Source organism: Uranotaenia lowii, chromosome 3 (genome assembly GCF_029784155.1).
Source record: "Uranotaenia lowii strain MFRU-FL chromosome 3, ASM2978415v1, whole genome shotgun sequence".
Lineage (NCBI taxonomy): Eukaryota > Metazoa > Arthropoda > Insecta > Diptera > Culicidae > Uranotaenia > Uranotaenia lowii.
In genome coordinates this window covers 16,019,762-16,036,789 of record NC_073693.1, presented here as the reverse complement: position 1 = coordinate 16,036,789, position 17,028 = coordinate 16,019,762, and the positions used below count along the sequence as shown (strand labels likewise).

The following is a 17,028-nucleotide window of genomic DNA, read 5'->3' as shown; positions in this document are numbered from 1 at the left end:
GCCACCACTATTGCCAGACCATGTGGTCCGATTTCCTAAGCAATGGGTTTTGAATTGTGAATTTCAATTACCTACCGAGAAGCCATCAACCCACTCGCTTGGACCTACCTCAGACATCCGGGGCTGGCATCGATGAAGGCCGAACAGTTGTTGAGCAGGTTCCGGTTCAGGTGCAAGCAAATGTCCGCCTGCAGGCACTCGGGAAACCCCTTCAGCACCGAGTTCATGTCGATCCCGTTGGTGTAGCTCCATGCGTGCTGGAAGTATTCCTCCAGCCGTTGCCTTAGAGGGTTTGGAATCTGGAAAGCAGAAAGAACGTCCGTTGTGAGTGAAGCAAATGGTGAAAGGTCGATAGGCTTTCGTGTGAGATTGTGGCACACAACTTTCTGTGGCCGTGAAAATGTACGACCACTTTCGCTCATACGTGACGCGGGTGCTGGCCACTGACGTGTACATAATGGAGGGCAGCCCCCATTGAAGATTGGCGTCAACCAGCCGACACGTTGCTTGTACTCTTAATGGGACCACTACTGGGTTCGTGAAAGTTTTTTTTTTTATTTTCATTTACTTAGAGGTTTAAAGGGTTGGTTTATTCATTTGAAAATCACAATTGTGTTTAAAAGTTGATATTTAAAAAAAAATTAGATAAGATGTACAACTAATGGTTTTGAAAATTTTATTAGTGTTCTAGTAAGCCATGTTCAAATATTGGATTATGTAGTATAGTATAAGGGTGCCAGGATTCTTTTTCACACGTATCCGGCCCGGCAAATCCGGGCAATTTTATATAATAATCTGGCGAAATCCGGGTATACGATTTAAAAAATTTGATCAAAGATCCGGAAAATATCCAAGCAAATCAGGTCAAATCCTAGGAATTTATAAACAAAAATCAAGAAAAAAACGATGAAAAATTTTTTTAGGCTCCCAAAAAACTTTCCATGATTATTTTTATAAATCATGCTCAAAAGCTTGCGATTTGGACGCATATATGAAACATTTTTACCACGAACTTTGCTGTTTTTAGTTGTATTTTGACGAATTAAGTGAATAAATCCGGGAAAACTGCAGACTTTTTCGATTTCGTTTATTGATCTTGTTAAAATAATTTTATTTTTACAAATTTCAATTCAAAATCTGAGCAACATACGTTAAGTATTGCAGCAAATTTGGACAAAACCAAAAATTACTCAAAAAAATCAATATAAAAACTATTTTTATCATTATATTAAAAGATTTTGTATCGTATTTAAGGCTTCCAAAAAACCGTTCATGTTTATTGAACTTGACGAACAAAATTGTTTCTTTATAGATGCAAAAATTATTACTACTCAATTTGAGTTTTTTGGATGATTTTGCGAATAAAGTGGCTAAATTAAGACAATATCCGAACTTTTTCCAACAAGATTTGGGGAACCTAAACAGTCAAACAAGTCATCATTAAGTTTTCATTTATTTTCATATAGGGGAATAGTGAGATCGATTGGCTTGCATGATTTGGTGCTCAATTTTCTGTGATGGAAAATCGGTTTTATTTAACGTGATAAAATTTAAATTGAACCGAAAATAAACAGCGAATTCGTTCATTATTTTTAATAATCTGTAAGGCATTTAATGCCGTTCCAAGCAAAACTGTCTCATGTGACTTTTGAGTCATTTTCAATTTTTTTTGCTGGAAATACTCTCTTTTAGTGTTAACTTTCGAATAAAAACACAAACTAGTACTCATACGAAATTTTCATCAAGGTGGTTGTCTGTATTGTCGTAGCCATTATAATTTAAAATTCAAAATCTTTTTCCGGAAACTTATACGCGTACATCATCGTCTAAACTCGTTGATAGACTGAAAAATCCGTGTTTCTTATTTTCGGCAAAAGGTATACGTGTTTTATTTTCCTAACACACCACTACAGACGATCTAAACTAAAAAGCAAACTACGCTTTGTTTCAGTCCCACTTTATTCGAGCAGTTTTATCAGGATGTACTAGAATAGAATTTTTTTTACTAGAATTGTCTGTCTTGACGTCTGCGAATATTTTGATCAAAACAAAACACATCCATTTGCTGTTGAAGAATGTTCGGTTGGTTGAAAGCAAGGTACGCATCTTATTTTTATCTAATTTTATCTATAATTTTCCAATTCCAGGTTCTATCTACCACATGTATGTTGATGTTTCTACGTAAAAATGTCTCACAAATGTCAGAGAATTCTATGTAATGTAATTTTCTTTTTTCAAAACAAAATTGTAAAATGATAAACTTGAACTGTTTACTTTGAAAACACTATCGATGTATTTTTAATTTTAGAGAAATATTGAAAATATAGCTACAATCGTGTTTTTCTCGTTTGCACGTTTTTACATACGAGGCGAAAAAATCGAGAAAGTAATTAAATATCAAAAGAGTTGTTTGAAGCAAAATTGCTAAGTAATTTGCTAGAAACCAAGCGCCTCCACCAAAATGCACTGCTACATAGTTAGAAGTTTTGAAAGAGGGAAATTTTGTCATGCCTAACAGTATAATGTAAAACCAACACGACACACATTAAACGACAATATATCGAACTTGTTATTGTAAGCAAAAAACGAATACTTTAAAAATTGATTTGTTACTTAACTGCGGAGTTTGGCCGCGAACCCAATCGATCCTCTCTTTTCTGGTCCAGGTAACGGGTTTGGTCTTGTCCGATGATTCGAACCCCTAGCTTACTTTGTAACGAACGACTAACTTCCATTTCCACGGATTTCTTCTGGGTTTTGTCTCGACTTCGGGGCGGCCCTCAAGGGTCGAAGTACGGATCCCGTTTTAGAGTCCCTTCCGCTTCTTTCCCAAATTAGGGAATCAAAAGAAACTAGTAACCGACTCTCATTAGCTGGGCAAAACGAGGAAGGATAGGTGATCTTTCAAACGGGAGTGGCGCTTAAGCCACCTGCTTAAAACCGGCAGCGTGTAGGGCCTCTCGACATTTTTGGAGGACAAAAAATACAAAATTTAGAATAAGAATAACCAAACCATCACCTCGAAAAGACGTCAAGGTTGAAATTATTCCAAATTTTTATATCATGGCTTTAAAGCTAAATTTTGTATCAAAGTCCCAAATTTTGGTGGTACTATGCCAAAATTTGCTTTTCATTTTTTATATGCAGATAACATATTCATTTCGAATTTTGGTTTTGAAATGCGCCTCATTTAGGTAGATTTTCGACAAAATTGTAACAGCACAACGATACCAGATTTGGGATGTAAGCGACGCCAAAAAGCAGTATTCCTTTGCTTTCAAATTCAGTTTTGAGAAGGTTGCAAAACGAGGGGCCGGAAATCGGACGATCCTTTTCCCGAGATTCTCGGGATCCCGGTAAATATTGAACCCAAAAACAAAGTACATAAACTAACAAACTTGTCTGATTCTGGTTGCAAAAATTTGAACTAATTGAGAAATTTTTTTACTATCGATAAAAGTTGATTAGTTTCATTAGGTTCATCAAATCAGGTAAAATTTTCAGCTAACTTTCCTTTTCTTTATGTTGAAAACGCAGGTTTCAGTGGTGGAATATAGTTAATCTTTATTCGTAATCTTCAAGTCCTTGAATAACTACCTATTACATTAGCGATAACTATTTGTCACTTTCCCCTTCTCATATTCCTTAACCGAGAAAGTACTCATTTCTCAATGAGTACTTTGATACTCCTACCCAGAATATCTGGCAACATTGATGTTACCACGAACGCAATTTGAGTTGTCTCGCTTAACCGTGTGATAATGTAAACATTTGTACCACGTTTATCATCATCAACTGTCATCAGCAATCATTGATCTATTGTTCTCGATTGCGAATAAGGCATTTCCCAACTCGTCTAAAGCAAAGCTGATTTCTCATGTTTACTTTTTCTCGGCATACCGTGGTTGGGTAAACATAACAACAACATTACGCATATTCAATCACCAAATAGTAACAAAATGATTTGCACTAACGAAGTTTTTAAGAGAAAATATTAAACATATCATTTTCCTTTCTCAATCTGATTCATTTTGCAATTTAGATCGTGTAAACCCGTTTTAGGACCGCAATTTTTTCACTTTATATGTAAAATCTACAAAAATTTCAAATCAAGTTATAATAATTTTTCTATTTATGAGTCGAAACACGATATTAAATAATATATAAATAAAAAAAAATATAAATATTTATAATAGATAATAACCTGGTTTGGCCAAGCCCAGGTACATGTTGAAAATATTCTGTCAACTTTATGTTATGTTTATTCAATCGTGAACATTCAAATTTACGTTGGGTGGATGAGAAAATTTATTTTGGATGAACATTACAATGTAATTTTATATAGCAGATATTATTGTTCAAGTTTAAAAAGAGTGGCTCCAGAGAGTACTAACTAAGTCATCTAATAATCTTGGCGACAAATGGTAACATAACACTCAAAGCTCGAATTATTTTTCCTAAATCTTTTGTCTGTGGGGCAAAGAATCTTGCAACTAAAGAACTGAGACTTTGAGAAGTCTAACTTTTAAAAAGTATCTTTAAGAAACAGCATGCCGAGAAGGTCTGTATAAGATTTCTGAACATCACTCTTTACGTGAAACATTTTAGGAGTGTCATTTTAAAGTACACAATGCAAGATTTATGAAATTACATGAACAAATAAGCAATAAATTTGGCTCCATAACATTTTCATTCGGTCGTGAAACATTTCTTTGACTGACAGGGTAGTGGGCAGTGAACTTGAGCTCTCCCTGACACAATCGATGCAGTTTTCAAATATTCTTCGAATAACTTAACTTTTACCTACGATTGCAGATTATGCTGTTAAAATAAAAAAATAAGGTGGCTCCAGAGAGTACTGCTTACCGCTTATCAGGTACTTCTTAACATCTGAGAAAAAAATCATTCTGAAGCAAAACCATTAGAAAATGATTTGTAACCGAAACCACCTCTTACTTAATAAATAAAGAAAATATTTTAGGAGTTAATAGCAAATCAAACATTATTTTTTGAATATGAATAGCAGCTAAAATAACGGGGGCTAGCTAGAATAGTTCTAAAACCTGGGAACCTGGAATGCCCACTTTATAAGCATAAGTATAAGTTTGAATAATGCAAAATTAGCCTATGTTCCAGTGAGGGATGTGCTGGCCGTGTTAGCCCGGGACTACATGTTTGAAATATACCTTTCTTAAAAGCTATTGATCATCGTCTATATTTTTTTCATGTTCATATTCCCCTATATCTATTTCCTCTTCTTAAAATAAAAGTGATAAGCTAGATTTAAGCACAGTATTGTAAACAAACTAATCGAGTTTAATCGCCAGCGGCTTTGACGTAGTGGCTAGAGTTCAAGTCATCTACGCTAAAGTTCATGAGATCGAATCCCGGTCATGGCATACATAGTACACTTTCTGTGGTCTGGTGGTTTTAGCATTTGTAAGATGCTCGCCATAATAATTTCGAAAAATGTACGCTTAGAGTTAAGGAAAGAAAATCTCTTCAAAGAAACATGAATTTTCACTGAGATCCTATGTGTGTGTGAACGTTTTTAAACTAATCGAGTTCGGTTCATTAAAGCCCAGAGGCATAAGCCGTTCCAAATGAGAAGTTACAAAAAAGAATGCAAAATGAATGTAAGCTTTTCGATTATTTTATAAATTTACGTTGGTTTTAAAACTTTACACTCTTTTCCAATAGTTCATTTTAAAAAATAAAACATTAAAACACTACTGTAGTTGCTTAAAATAGGCGAATCGGTAATACCACTAGCTTACAAAATTTGAAAAGAAATCTTGAACTTTACCCACATGTATTTTTAATGTGAAATCGGGCGCTGAATCCGAAAATGAAATTCTAAAAAATCGTAGTAGAACAGTTTTTGAGTTATGCTCCAAATATAAAATTTTGGAAAAATAAAAAAAGTACTTGTACTTAAAGCTAAGTTCTTTTAGAACTGGGACAATTTCATATGCGTGTATCTCAAAAAGCATTCGTTTGATCTAAATACGTTCTATGAAGAAAATGAAGCTAATCATATAATAATTTATGGAAAAAAATTAAAAAAACATTATTCATCGTTTTTTGTAAGAAAAATTTCTACTAAACTACTTTCTAAAATTTCTACTTTATCTCCCATTGGCCGGCGCACACTTTTTTCAGTGCCATGATATTTTTCCAAATTTTTCTTCGTGTAATCTGGATTTTACATCCTTCTCCTCCTGCTACTTTTCGGTCCAATACTTCTCTTTTAAAAGAAACTGAGGCCAATTAAGTGGATACAGCTGTTTCGAAATTGATTATTTTTGAGCAACTTTAAAGCGTTTTCAATGGAATTTCTGCTGACAAAATCTGACATTAATGAAGTAAAACCATCATGAGATTTAACTTAAGGTAAAATCAGTTAGTAGGTGTGTGAAGATTACTCTTGTTAAGCTTTTAAAAACAGCGAAAACCAAAGTTTTCATTTTGAAAATTGCTTTTTTTCCACAGGAGCAGAATTTTTTCAAATCATTTATTATTTTATACAAAACAACCAGCACATACAAACTTTAATAAGCTAGGGACCTTGTCACGAGCAGACATGGTTTAGGATTCAAACGCTGGAGTTTGTTTGAAATAGGGTATTTCATAAGTTTTGTCGTTCATCAGAAATCATTTGTCCCATACCCTCGGTATCGGCTCTACAGCCATGCTTCCGAAAATCAATCATTTTCACTGAGCCATGCTTGACTACATTCAGAGCCAAAAAATCAAAGCAGTCAAATTTTCCTTCTTCAACCAAATCATACAAACAATCATGCATGACAACGACGCTTCTGTATTTGAAACACTTTTGCGATTCATGATGAGGTAAAAAAGGACGCAGACTATCAGCAACGAACGTCTCGATCCTGATTTCCTTCCCCTAACGACTTTCAACCTTTAGGATCATAACTGATATGTATCAGTTCTGAGCGATCTATGTAGGCTATCAGATGATTTTTTATTTTTCGTTTTGTCTAGAAGGACAAAATCATGACTAGGTAACCGCAATGAACTGTCCAGCATGTGCTACAGCTTTTTTGAACATGTGGTCCTGGTATTTATTCAGATTTTTCCTTTTGAAACATTAATGATCGTCTATCAATAACGAGCATTATCAACAATGATGCGAGGATAGACGTTCGGGAATGATTGAGGGAGCGACGTTCAAAATGTATCACCAAGTATGTCGATCACGTGACGAATAGCAACGGTAGCCTCCGGTGGGGCATGGTATATCTTCTTGTATCAAGTTAGTGTTGATTTTCGACATATATTCAATGGGTACTTTTACCACGTGCGTATCACAGCACTCGGAGGTAGCATCATTCTAGCTAGAAACCATTCCTGATTGCTTTTCTTGAGCGATTTTCCAACCACTGTCTACAGCTTACGAGCACTGGAACTAGCAAAAAATTGATGTTTGAGGTTAGGTTCGAATGACTCATCACTAGGCAACACTTTCAGCTTATTGGAGTAAATTTTTTTGGACATTTCAGCGATCTACACTTATTTTTTCGATTATTCAAAATTAAAAATGTTGCTATGAGCCTTGACTTCCCTGATGACCCTAAACCGTAGTTGCTGATCATGTGCTTCACTCCAATGCTTGATTTAAACTTTGTGGACATTTTTTACAGTTTTTACATACTTTTCCGCCACTCACACACAGTTACTCTTTGTATAATCAACGGTTTTGTCAGCTATCAACTTTATAATGACGGATTTTGAAGGAAACTGTGCAAAAAAATTTCTTTCTCTTTCTCTTTCATCGTAAATATCTCAAAAACACGTAAATTCAAAATTTTGAAAATAATAGTCGGAAAGAACTATTAACAAGCAACGAAATGCAATCAAAATTGTGTATTTCCGATTTCCAGTAAACGAGCTATTAGCAAAAGAAAGTGTCCCATTTCTAAAAGAACTCAGCTTTAGATTAAAATATCTCGGACTGTGTAATAGTAATTTAAAATCTCTTTTTTTTTGCATATTAAAGCTGAAAAAAATTTCTATCGATCATCTGAACACTAGTTTTCCGCGTCATCAACAGCATGTTTGATATTAGTGACTTTATTATATATAATAAATTATAAAAAAAAACCATTATTTTAGAGAAAAAATTTTTAGTCTCGATGGTAACATTTGAAAAATCTGATTTTCTATTGACTATAAATGTGAATTCAAAACAATGATTTCTAGTGGTTATTTATCAAAATCGGTAAATTGAAAAAGTTATGGTTATTTTACCGTAACAGTAATTTTTGCATTTTTTTTAATTATTTAACGAACCGCAGTATACTAATCAAAGTATAGGAAGAATTAAACTCACTCGCTCCAAGTCAAAATTTTTTATTAGCTTACCAGAAGTTCTCGTGCTAAATTTTAGAAAGATCTGATTAAGAGGAAGGGTTGCTTGAGTCTCAAAAGTGAATAGGATTTTATGGTATTATGCTCGGAAGGAACAAAAAATACTGGTTTTTTATTAATAACTTTTCTCTTCACAAACCGATTGTTTTTTTTTATGATTAATTTTTTTAAAGCCCAAGTTGAGACAAATATTTCACTCGAAGACTGTAACACGATTGGACTTGAAATAAAAAAAAAATTATTGCGATGATCGATAGCAAATTGTTCACCTTTAATATGCAAAAAAAGAGATTTTAAATTACTGTTATGCAGATATTTCAATCTAAGTACTAGTACTTTTATTATTTTTCCAAAATTTCACATTTTGAGCATAACTCAGAATCTGTTATACTGAGATTTTTATGTATATAATTTTCGAATTCAGCACCCGATTTCTAATTTAAAATGACCTTCAGTTTACAAAGTTAAAAAATGCTGTAAACTAGTGTATTCAATTGATTTTCCTTTCAAATTTCAGTCTGTGATATGAAATTTTAAATGAATTTTTTCTAACTTGTGTTGTGTTTTTTGTGTTTTTTTTTTTCAGAAGAATAAAGAATAAAATTGACAAAAGTGCAATCTTTTTGACTAACAACCGATTATATGAACAGAAGCTCGGACTCAGATGAGGCTTTCAAAGTACATATATATATAAGCGTTATAATCCAAAGTTTTTTGAGAGCACTTGACAGGGAAAGGGTAGCTCACATAAACATTGATGTACAGTTTTGCGTAATGTATTTGGCACAAGGCCGTGCGAACGGGGGGGGGGGGGGGGTTTAGGGGTTTAACCCCCCCCATGAAGATTTTTTCCAAGTAAAATTTTCAGTTCAAGAAAGGAATTTATCGTACATGTCAGAAAATTTGCTCGCCTCTGGCGGAATTTAATCCTAAATCACTCAAAGCCTAAGACGTTTTCAAATTGATACTAGTTTTTATTTGTAAATTTCAGTTTGTTTTTCAATGGACCATCTGAATTGAAACTCAAATCTTGACACAAAAAATGGGCTGTATTTAGATGGGTTTTTATTAAGAAGAATAACTGTTTTACGAATACTTATTTTAAGTGTCTACAAATTGGTAGAAATGTTATAGGCATTTAATACTTACATTAGTCATCCGAATTATCAAAAAAAATTAACTTCAATTTTTTTACTTATCACTTTTAATAAAAAAAACGTCATTACAATTTTTCTGCTAATTATAAATATTCTTAAAGAAACACATTTTAGCTTCAATTTTATTATGTGTTTGTTGTTCTTCTAAATGCTCAACTCCACATCCAAAAGTTTTTTTTTTTTATAAAATACACAAGGCCACAAAATTCACATCGTTCCGAAGTGCAGAGAACTGTATAGCTAGTTTTAATTAAATAAATAAAATCCAAATATGCAATTATTTTCTTTTATCAGCTTCCCTTTTTTTAAATAACATTTTAATATGTAAAAATCATTTAAGAAAAATGGGAATTTTTTTGACAAAACTTTGAAACTTTTCAAAAAATTTTGAATAAAGGTTGAAATTTAATCATCAACTTTTTTTATGGCCAAGTCTTTTCGACTTCTGCGAAAAAAATTAAACAAGTTTTCCGTTTAATAAGGAAATTTCAAAAAATTGAAAAAAAATCAACAAAAATTGAATAAAACCTTTGTATTGTCATGAAATTTGTCCAATTAAAAAAAACTGTTTAATTTATTTTTTAAGATTATTCATCATCCTCACGATGAAAATATTTTTCCTTCTTAATCAAATGAAGTAAACAAATTCAGAGTCAGTTATCAATCATTGATTTCTCTCAACACTGATTCATTTTTAAAATTATGAACTCTTTATCACCAAAATCAGAGGCGATCGAAGATTCAGGAAATTCAGGAAATTTCAGGAAAATTCGAAGTCTACCAAATTAACAAAGGCGTATAATGCTGTTTTCTTTAGTTATCAATTGAATTTTATGAATTAATTTTCGGAATCGTAAGAAGTTTTGATTGAAAAAAAATTTCTACTAAAAATCTTATCTGTTTGTTTTTCATATTTTGTTTGTTTTTTTTTATAACTTCACCGAATTTTATTTTATTGTGTAGTTTTTTGATATTTGCAAATAAATTGTGAGTGAAAAATTTTAATTTTTTGTAATATTTTATAATCAGTTTGTCTTTGTTTTTTAAATTTTAAATTTTTGTTTTTTAAAAAACACTTTTTGACTTTTTGTTCTTTACAAGACTTTAATTGGCTGCGAAAAAATATTCAGAGCTTGAAATTTTTAACTAAATATATGATATGCGTTTTGAACTTTATAAACGTTTCAATTATTTTTATTATTTTCAATCATCTTTTTTGCATAGATTATGATTTTTTAGTAAATTTATGAAAATTTAAAAATTGATAACAAGTAGCAACTTTAAAACAAAATTTCAATGTTTTTGAAGTGCTTTGTTTTTCCAATATTTACAACAAAAGATGAAATCAAATAATTTTGAATTTTTAGTCCGTCTTTTGGTGTTGTTATTATTTTTAGCTAAATTTAATTTCTAAAACCCCGGGTCCTTCGCATGGGCCTGATTTGGCATGTCTTCTTTAGAAATGGTTTAATTTTTTTTAACATGATTGCCTCAAAAATATTTTTAACGCAAACAAATATAATATTTGAATCTTACTTTGAATTTATCTTACCGTTGCCTACGACTGTTTGCCAATGTACAGCTGTGAGTTTTCGAACTGTATTTGGTTGACAATACATAATAACTAAACATGGAATTAATAACTAAACTTTTGAAGTTGAAGGTTTATTAATGTTTAAAGAAAAAATAAATTCTCAAATCGATCACTAACAAATTCCGGAATTGAACATGATTTTCAAAAAGTAGAACAATGCTCGTCACAATATAGCAACATTTAGACTGCCGTAGACTTTTGGTCGACTCTTAAAGTCAAAACGATTTCTTTATCGAAAAAAAGAACAAGTACTCACCTGATGAAATCTAATAAACTCCCTCACCCGCAGCATTTGCGTGTGATACCGTGCCGTTCCGGAGTAGAGCCGCTGAATGATGGCCGAAACGTTACCGAAGATGCTGGCGTACATGAGAGCTAATTTCGGCATGGTTGTTTGGACGTTGTCGGTAGGTTTTTGATTAATTCGATGCCAAGACGGGGGAGACGGAGAAGAAAATATAAATTCGTTAGCGGACTTGGGGCAGTCACTGTTATTTGACTCTAATCTAGGGGGAGTCACGATTAATTGAGTTCGGATATTAAACGAGGAGGATGGAAGTTGGTATACAACATTTTTTTTGGTAGGAAGTCGTAAAAGGAAGTATGGGATGGGGAAATTACTGCTGTTTTTGGTATCTGGGTTTGGGACAGGACCTTGGCTGCACCAGGAATCACGTTTTACAGCTCCATAAAAGGTTATTCCGATACTTACATCCAACGAGCATCACGCATATCGTGAATATTTTCTCGGCGTCCGTATTCGGTGCCACGTTGCCAAATCCGACCGACGTTAGCGAGGTAAAGGTGAAGTACAGTGCGGTCACATATCGTGACTGTTGAAGTTTCGAGTGACAGTTGTTGTTGTTTTTGTTGACCATGGTACCGGATTTTCCAGTTATAAGCCGGAGTTGATGGGCGTTGTTTTTTCAATCAACAGTCGGACGTGTCCATTGGGAAAGGTTTAAAACCATCAACACAAAATCCCCCGGCAGGACACCCAACGAGGATCAACAGGGTCGCAAAATCGTGCCGCGGAAAAATGGTTGAGCAAAAAAGAAACGACAACGAGAAAAGAAATCGATCCATGAAAACTATTTGTTGCACGAAGTTATGAATATTTATGAGCGCTGGCCACCGGCAAACATGCCCGGGAGCAATATCCAGAGAGAAGTCGGAACGCCGTCCGCCCTCTGTTAATATGTTTGGGTATTAATATACGACTGCTGCTGCTGCTGTTTCTGTTAGCTGGTAAATACAAGAGAACTGGTCCCAGGAGAATAATTTTAACACAGTTTTTCCCACAACGAGCAAGGTAGAGCAACAAAGCGTTGAATGTTCATAATTTTTCATGACGGATTCGTAAACACGTCCACCTCTTTGGTTTTTTTTCCACTGCTGCCACTAGTACTGGGAATGAACAAGAGGCGCGTACCATAGAAAACCTCTTCCTAGCTGAATAGATGCTATCCGTTCCGTTTTCAGCCACTCTTGTCACGCAAAGTAACTCTTGAACGGAGGGGGGTTTGGGGTTAAACCTCCCCCCCCCCCCCTGAGGATCCTAGAAAACCAAACGAGGTATTCTACTTTACAGTCTACATTAAAAATTTTAAATTTGTAATCGAATTTCGATGATTGAGTAAGGTTATTCAAGAGTAGACTATACTAGACTAGACTAGACTAGACTCAAAACTTATGCCAAAACCCATCTCAAGTTCAGAGTTCTGCTACAGTTTTTCAAAATTTCTCCTCTTGTTCATAGAAATTCAGTTCAGAATATTAAATTTATAATGACATTAAACTCATTTCAAAGGTTCTGGTTCCATATTCCCAAACCAAGAATTGTATTTCTGTTTCATATTTATAATCTTTTTTAATTGATATAACGGTGAACGTAAAACGAAATTAAAATGCTTTTTTTTAACCTTTTCGACCTACTTATCTTTCGGCTATCCGCAGAAAAACTATATTTGTTAAATAAAATAAAAAGGATGAAATTTCAGCATTTTGATTTCGTCTTACGCTCATCGGAAAATATCAATCAAAAATTATTAGAGATACGTGCGGTGATTAAAACTTAACTACCTACGTTTTCATATTTCGGATTCTGTATTCAGTTAAGGATTCTTGATTTTCAGTTCGAGTATGGAATTAGAAATGAAAGGCTGGTTTCTAACCTGGTTTAAAAAAAATTGTTTTTTTTGCCCTCAGAGCCAGAGGGGTATAAGTGACAAAATGGTCGATTTAAAGTTAATGATGCTAAACGATTCTTCATATATCAATCTAAATATATTTGGTGTTTTTTTTTCAGATTTTTAGAATTTTATTTATATACTTTTAGGTTCGAGAGCAACAAACCAATTTTCTAAAAATATATGGAAAATGCACAAACACAACAATTTTAAAACGTGTTTTCTTGAAATAAACTTTCATGCACTTATACCCACTTTGGCTCCAAGGGCCTCATATCAAAATTGTTTCTTGATATGCGATGGTTATATACATTTTCAACATTTTGATAATAATTTTCTTTTTGTGGGTTGATTTTCGGCTTTTAGTCTCAAGTTTTTTAGTAAAATAAACAAAGATAGTTTACGTTCCATTTTAAGATTCAAAGTTCTTAACCTTAGTTCTTATGAAAAATTGTAATACAGACCCCGTTCGTTTTTGGCAACATTCGATTTTGGCACATGTTTTTAGAAACAACATTACATTTTAGTTTTCGTTATTACAGGACCAAATAAATTTTGACAAACACCATAAATACGTTTTTATGTTCTGAAATGGAGATAAAACAAAACAATAAAAACAAAAGTTTTTTTTTAAAATGAAAAAAAACATGAAAAATTCAAAAAGTAAAAAAAAAACAAATTCTAACAAAAGACTGAAAAAGACAAAAAGCAACTGAAAATGATGAAGAATGATAAAAAAACAGCAAATAAGACAAAGACAAACAAACATTATAAACAAAACAAGAAAAGTGCAAAATGCATCAAAAATATCATAAAAAAATGACAACAAATGGTCGAAAATTGACTAAAAATAACGTTTTTTGTTAAAAAAAAAAGTTATTTTGTAGAGAAATGAATCCAATTTAGATGAAATTTCAGGGACTAGATAAGAGAAAATCGATGTTGAAAAACATGCGAAAAAAAATTTCACGTTGTCTCCCGGTAGGACTTGAACCCACATCTTGCGCCTCTCCGGGCCCATGTATTAACATTCTACTACAGGAGACCAACCTGGCGTATGAATATTATACTGGTTGAGTGTCGATGTCTATCGGAATGAAGGGAATAGTTCTCCCATGTGATCATAATCATTTTTCTTGGTCTATTTCTATTCCCATCATTTCATCTTACGGTAGTTGGAATCAAGTTTGGACATTTTTATTATTCCATGATTCCAACTACCGTAAGATGAAATGATGGGAATAGAAATAGACCAAGAAAAATGATTATGATCACATGGGAGAACTATTCCCTTCATTCCGATAGACATCGACACTCAACCAGTATAATATTCATACGCCAGGTTGGTCTCCTGTAGTAGAATGTTAATACATGGGCCCCGGAGAGGCGCAAGATGTGGGTTCAAGTCCTACCGGGAGACAAGGTGAAATTTTTTTTCGCATGTTTTTCAACATCGATTTTCTCTTATCTAGTCCCTGAAATTTCATCTAAGTTGGATTCATTTCTCTACAAAAAAAGTTTCGCTGACTGAATGGTTGAGTCAAGACCCATCTCTGGGTCGCAGTTAAAAAAAAAATAGTTATTTTGTAAAAATAGCTGAAAAAAAAGTTGAGAAAGAAAAACCGTTCGATTTTGGCAACATTCAATTTTGGCAACACAAAATGTACAGGCGTGTTGCCAAAATCGAACGGGGTCTGTATTACAAAGCTTCAAAATGGCGATCAAACATTGAAAACTGAGAATCAGATTCATCATTCGCAAATCATATTTTAATTCAGATTCACGATTCAGATTTATAATAAACAATTAAAATAATGAATTTAGATTAAATCCCAAAATTTACCTCAGAATTTAAATTAAAGATTCATAAATGAGGGCTCTGAAACATTTTTTTTTATTAAATTATGGTCTGATGATTCAGAAATGCAGAATACGAGTTAAAAATTCAGAACATGATTTATCTCGTAAAAAAGTTTTACAATCAAGGTAAAAATATAAAAATTGACTATTTCGTTGAGTAATCCAGAGATCACAAACTTATTAATTTGTGTGTTTCATTTCAAATTTTCAATCGAAGTTAGATTGTGTGAACATTCAGCTGAAAATCGCAAATATAAAGTAGAATTTTAGATTTTTTTTTTATATTCCAATGTATTTCATGTAAAAATTCTTTTTTTGTTATATAAAAAAATGTGTTGCACAGGATTATCTCAATGGAATTGATTTTTAATGAAAAATATTTGCTGATAAAGAAACATGTAGCTGATCTTCATCAAAAACATCTGCACAAAATTCTATATTTTTTCGGTGTATTTGTAACAATACCAATATAGAAGATTTAACAAAAACCAAATTTCAAACTGAAATGATAAATTTGGATCAAGTTTGCAGGTACCAGTTTTGAACAAAGAATCCAATCTCTTACTCTAATCTTTGAAAATTTGATTTATCTTCATCAATTTGGTTAAAATTTTTGAATTTGCTCAAGAGTTTGGAAGATTAAATTTAGTTTGTTTTTTTTAAAAATTGAAAGCTTTCTTAAAAAACTTATTTTAGACTCAAATCAAATAAGCCTAATCGAACAGACTCTTGAATAAATTAAAATACTTTTACCATCGATGTAAGTTAATTCCATATTTTGTTACTTAAAGTTTCATTTGACAATTTTAGCCCACCATTATAAAGAAAGAATATCTTAGAACGTTTTTCTAAAGTTATGATTTGACCATCTAGAACCCAATTTTTTTCGCTGAAAAATTTAAAGATGCTTAATTTCATAATTACAAACAACTTTTGCTCCACGAAAACTTCATAGATGAGAATTTTTTTTTGACCAAAAACAAAAAATTGTTAAACCAACTATTAATAGGTCGATAGTTCATAACTGTTTTTTTTTCAATGATTGCCTAAATTATTTTTTTTAAAGATGTTTTTGGTGTACTATTCAATTATCCAATTTTAAATGAAATTAAATTGTCGCTTTTGAAAATACGTCCTTAAATCTTTCAAGTGATAATTTTTTTAATGAATTCTTTGGTGATAAAATATTAAAGTTACTTTCATCGATGGTTAATGTCTTTGAATTTGCTTTAGAGTCTAGTAGGTTTAGCCTATCCGATTTTGCATAGAAAAACCTTTTATTTAAAGATAGAATTCAATTCAATAAAACGTATTATGATATAATGATACCTTAGAAACTTATTCTATGTTTAAAACAAAAAAAGTAAATATACTCAACTTTTAAGTGAATTTGAATTCACTTAAAAGTTGAGTATATTTACCTTTTTTTACCATCGATGAAAATAAATCGAAATTTCAAAAATAAAAGCAATGATAAAATTTTAGAGAATAAAATCTTTAATCAAACTTGATAAAAATTTATGACTTTGGAATTTCATAAAATCTTAATATTTGTTAACGAATACACTTAGAAAAAAGTTTAATTCTCTGTAGCTTTTTTTAAAGTGAAAAGTCCAAGTTTCTTCATCAGAATCAATTTCGTTATAGGAATCCTGTGCTTGGTTTTCTAAATTAATATTTAAAATAAAACAGATTTTCCTTAATATTTGTGATTCTCAGCTTTATTGTGTTTACAACCTGACTTAATTTAAAATTTGAAATGGAGTTAACAACATAAGTTACAGGTCTACGGTTTTTTGCGATTTGAATTACTCAACAAAATAGTCATCTTGTTATT

At 32.3% G+C, this 17,028-nt stretch overlaps 1 protein-coding gene across 1 annotated transcript in view; it reads right to left on the bottom strand.

Annotated features, from left to right (window-relative positions):
- Positions 1 to 17,028, bottom strand: part of LOC129752000 (potassium voltage-gated channel subfamily H member 7-like) — a 141,208-nt gene that overhangs the window by 25,475 nt on the left and 98,705 nt on the right. Inside the window, exons 9-11 of the mRNA XM_055747791.1 lie at positions 11,855 to 11,975; positions 11,399 to 11,517; positions 109 to 299 (exon numbers count right to left, since the gene is read on the bottom strand). Coding sequence (XP_055603766.1) covers positions 109 to 299; positions 11,399 to 11,517; positions 11,855 to 11,975 — 431 coding nt within the window. The remainder of the gene's footprint in view (positions 1 to 108; positions 300 to 11,398; positions 11,518 to 11,854; positions 11,976 to 17,028) is intronic.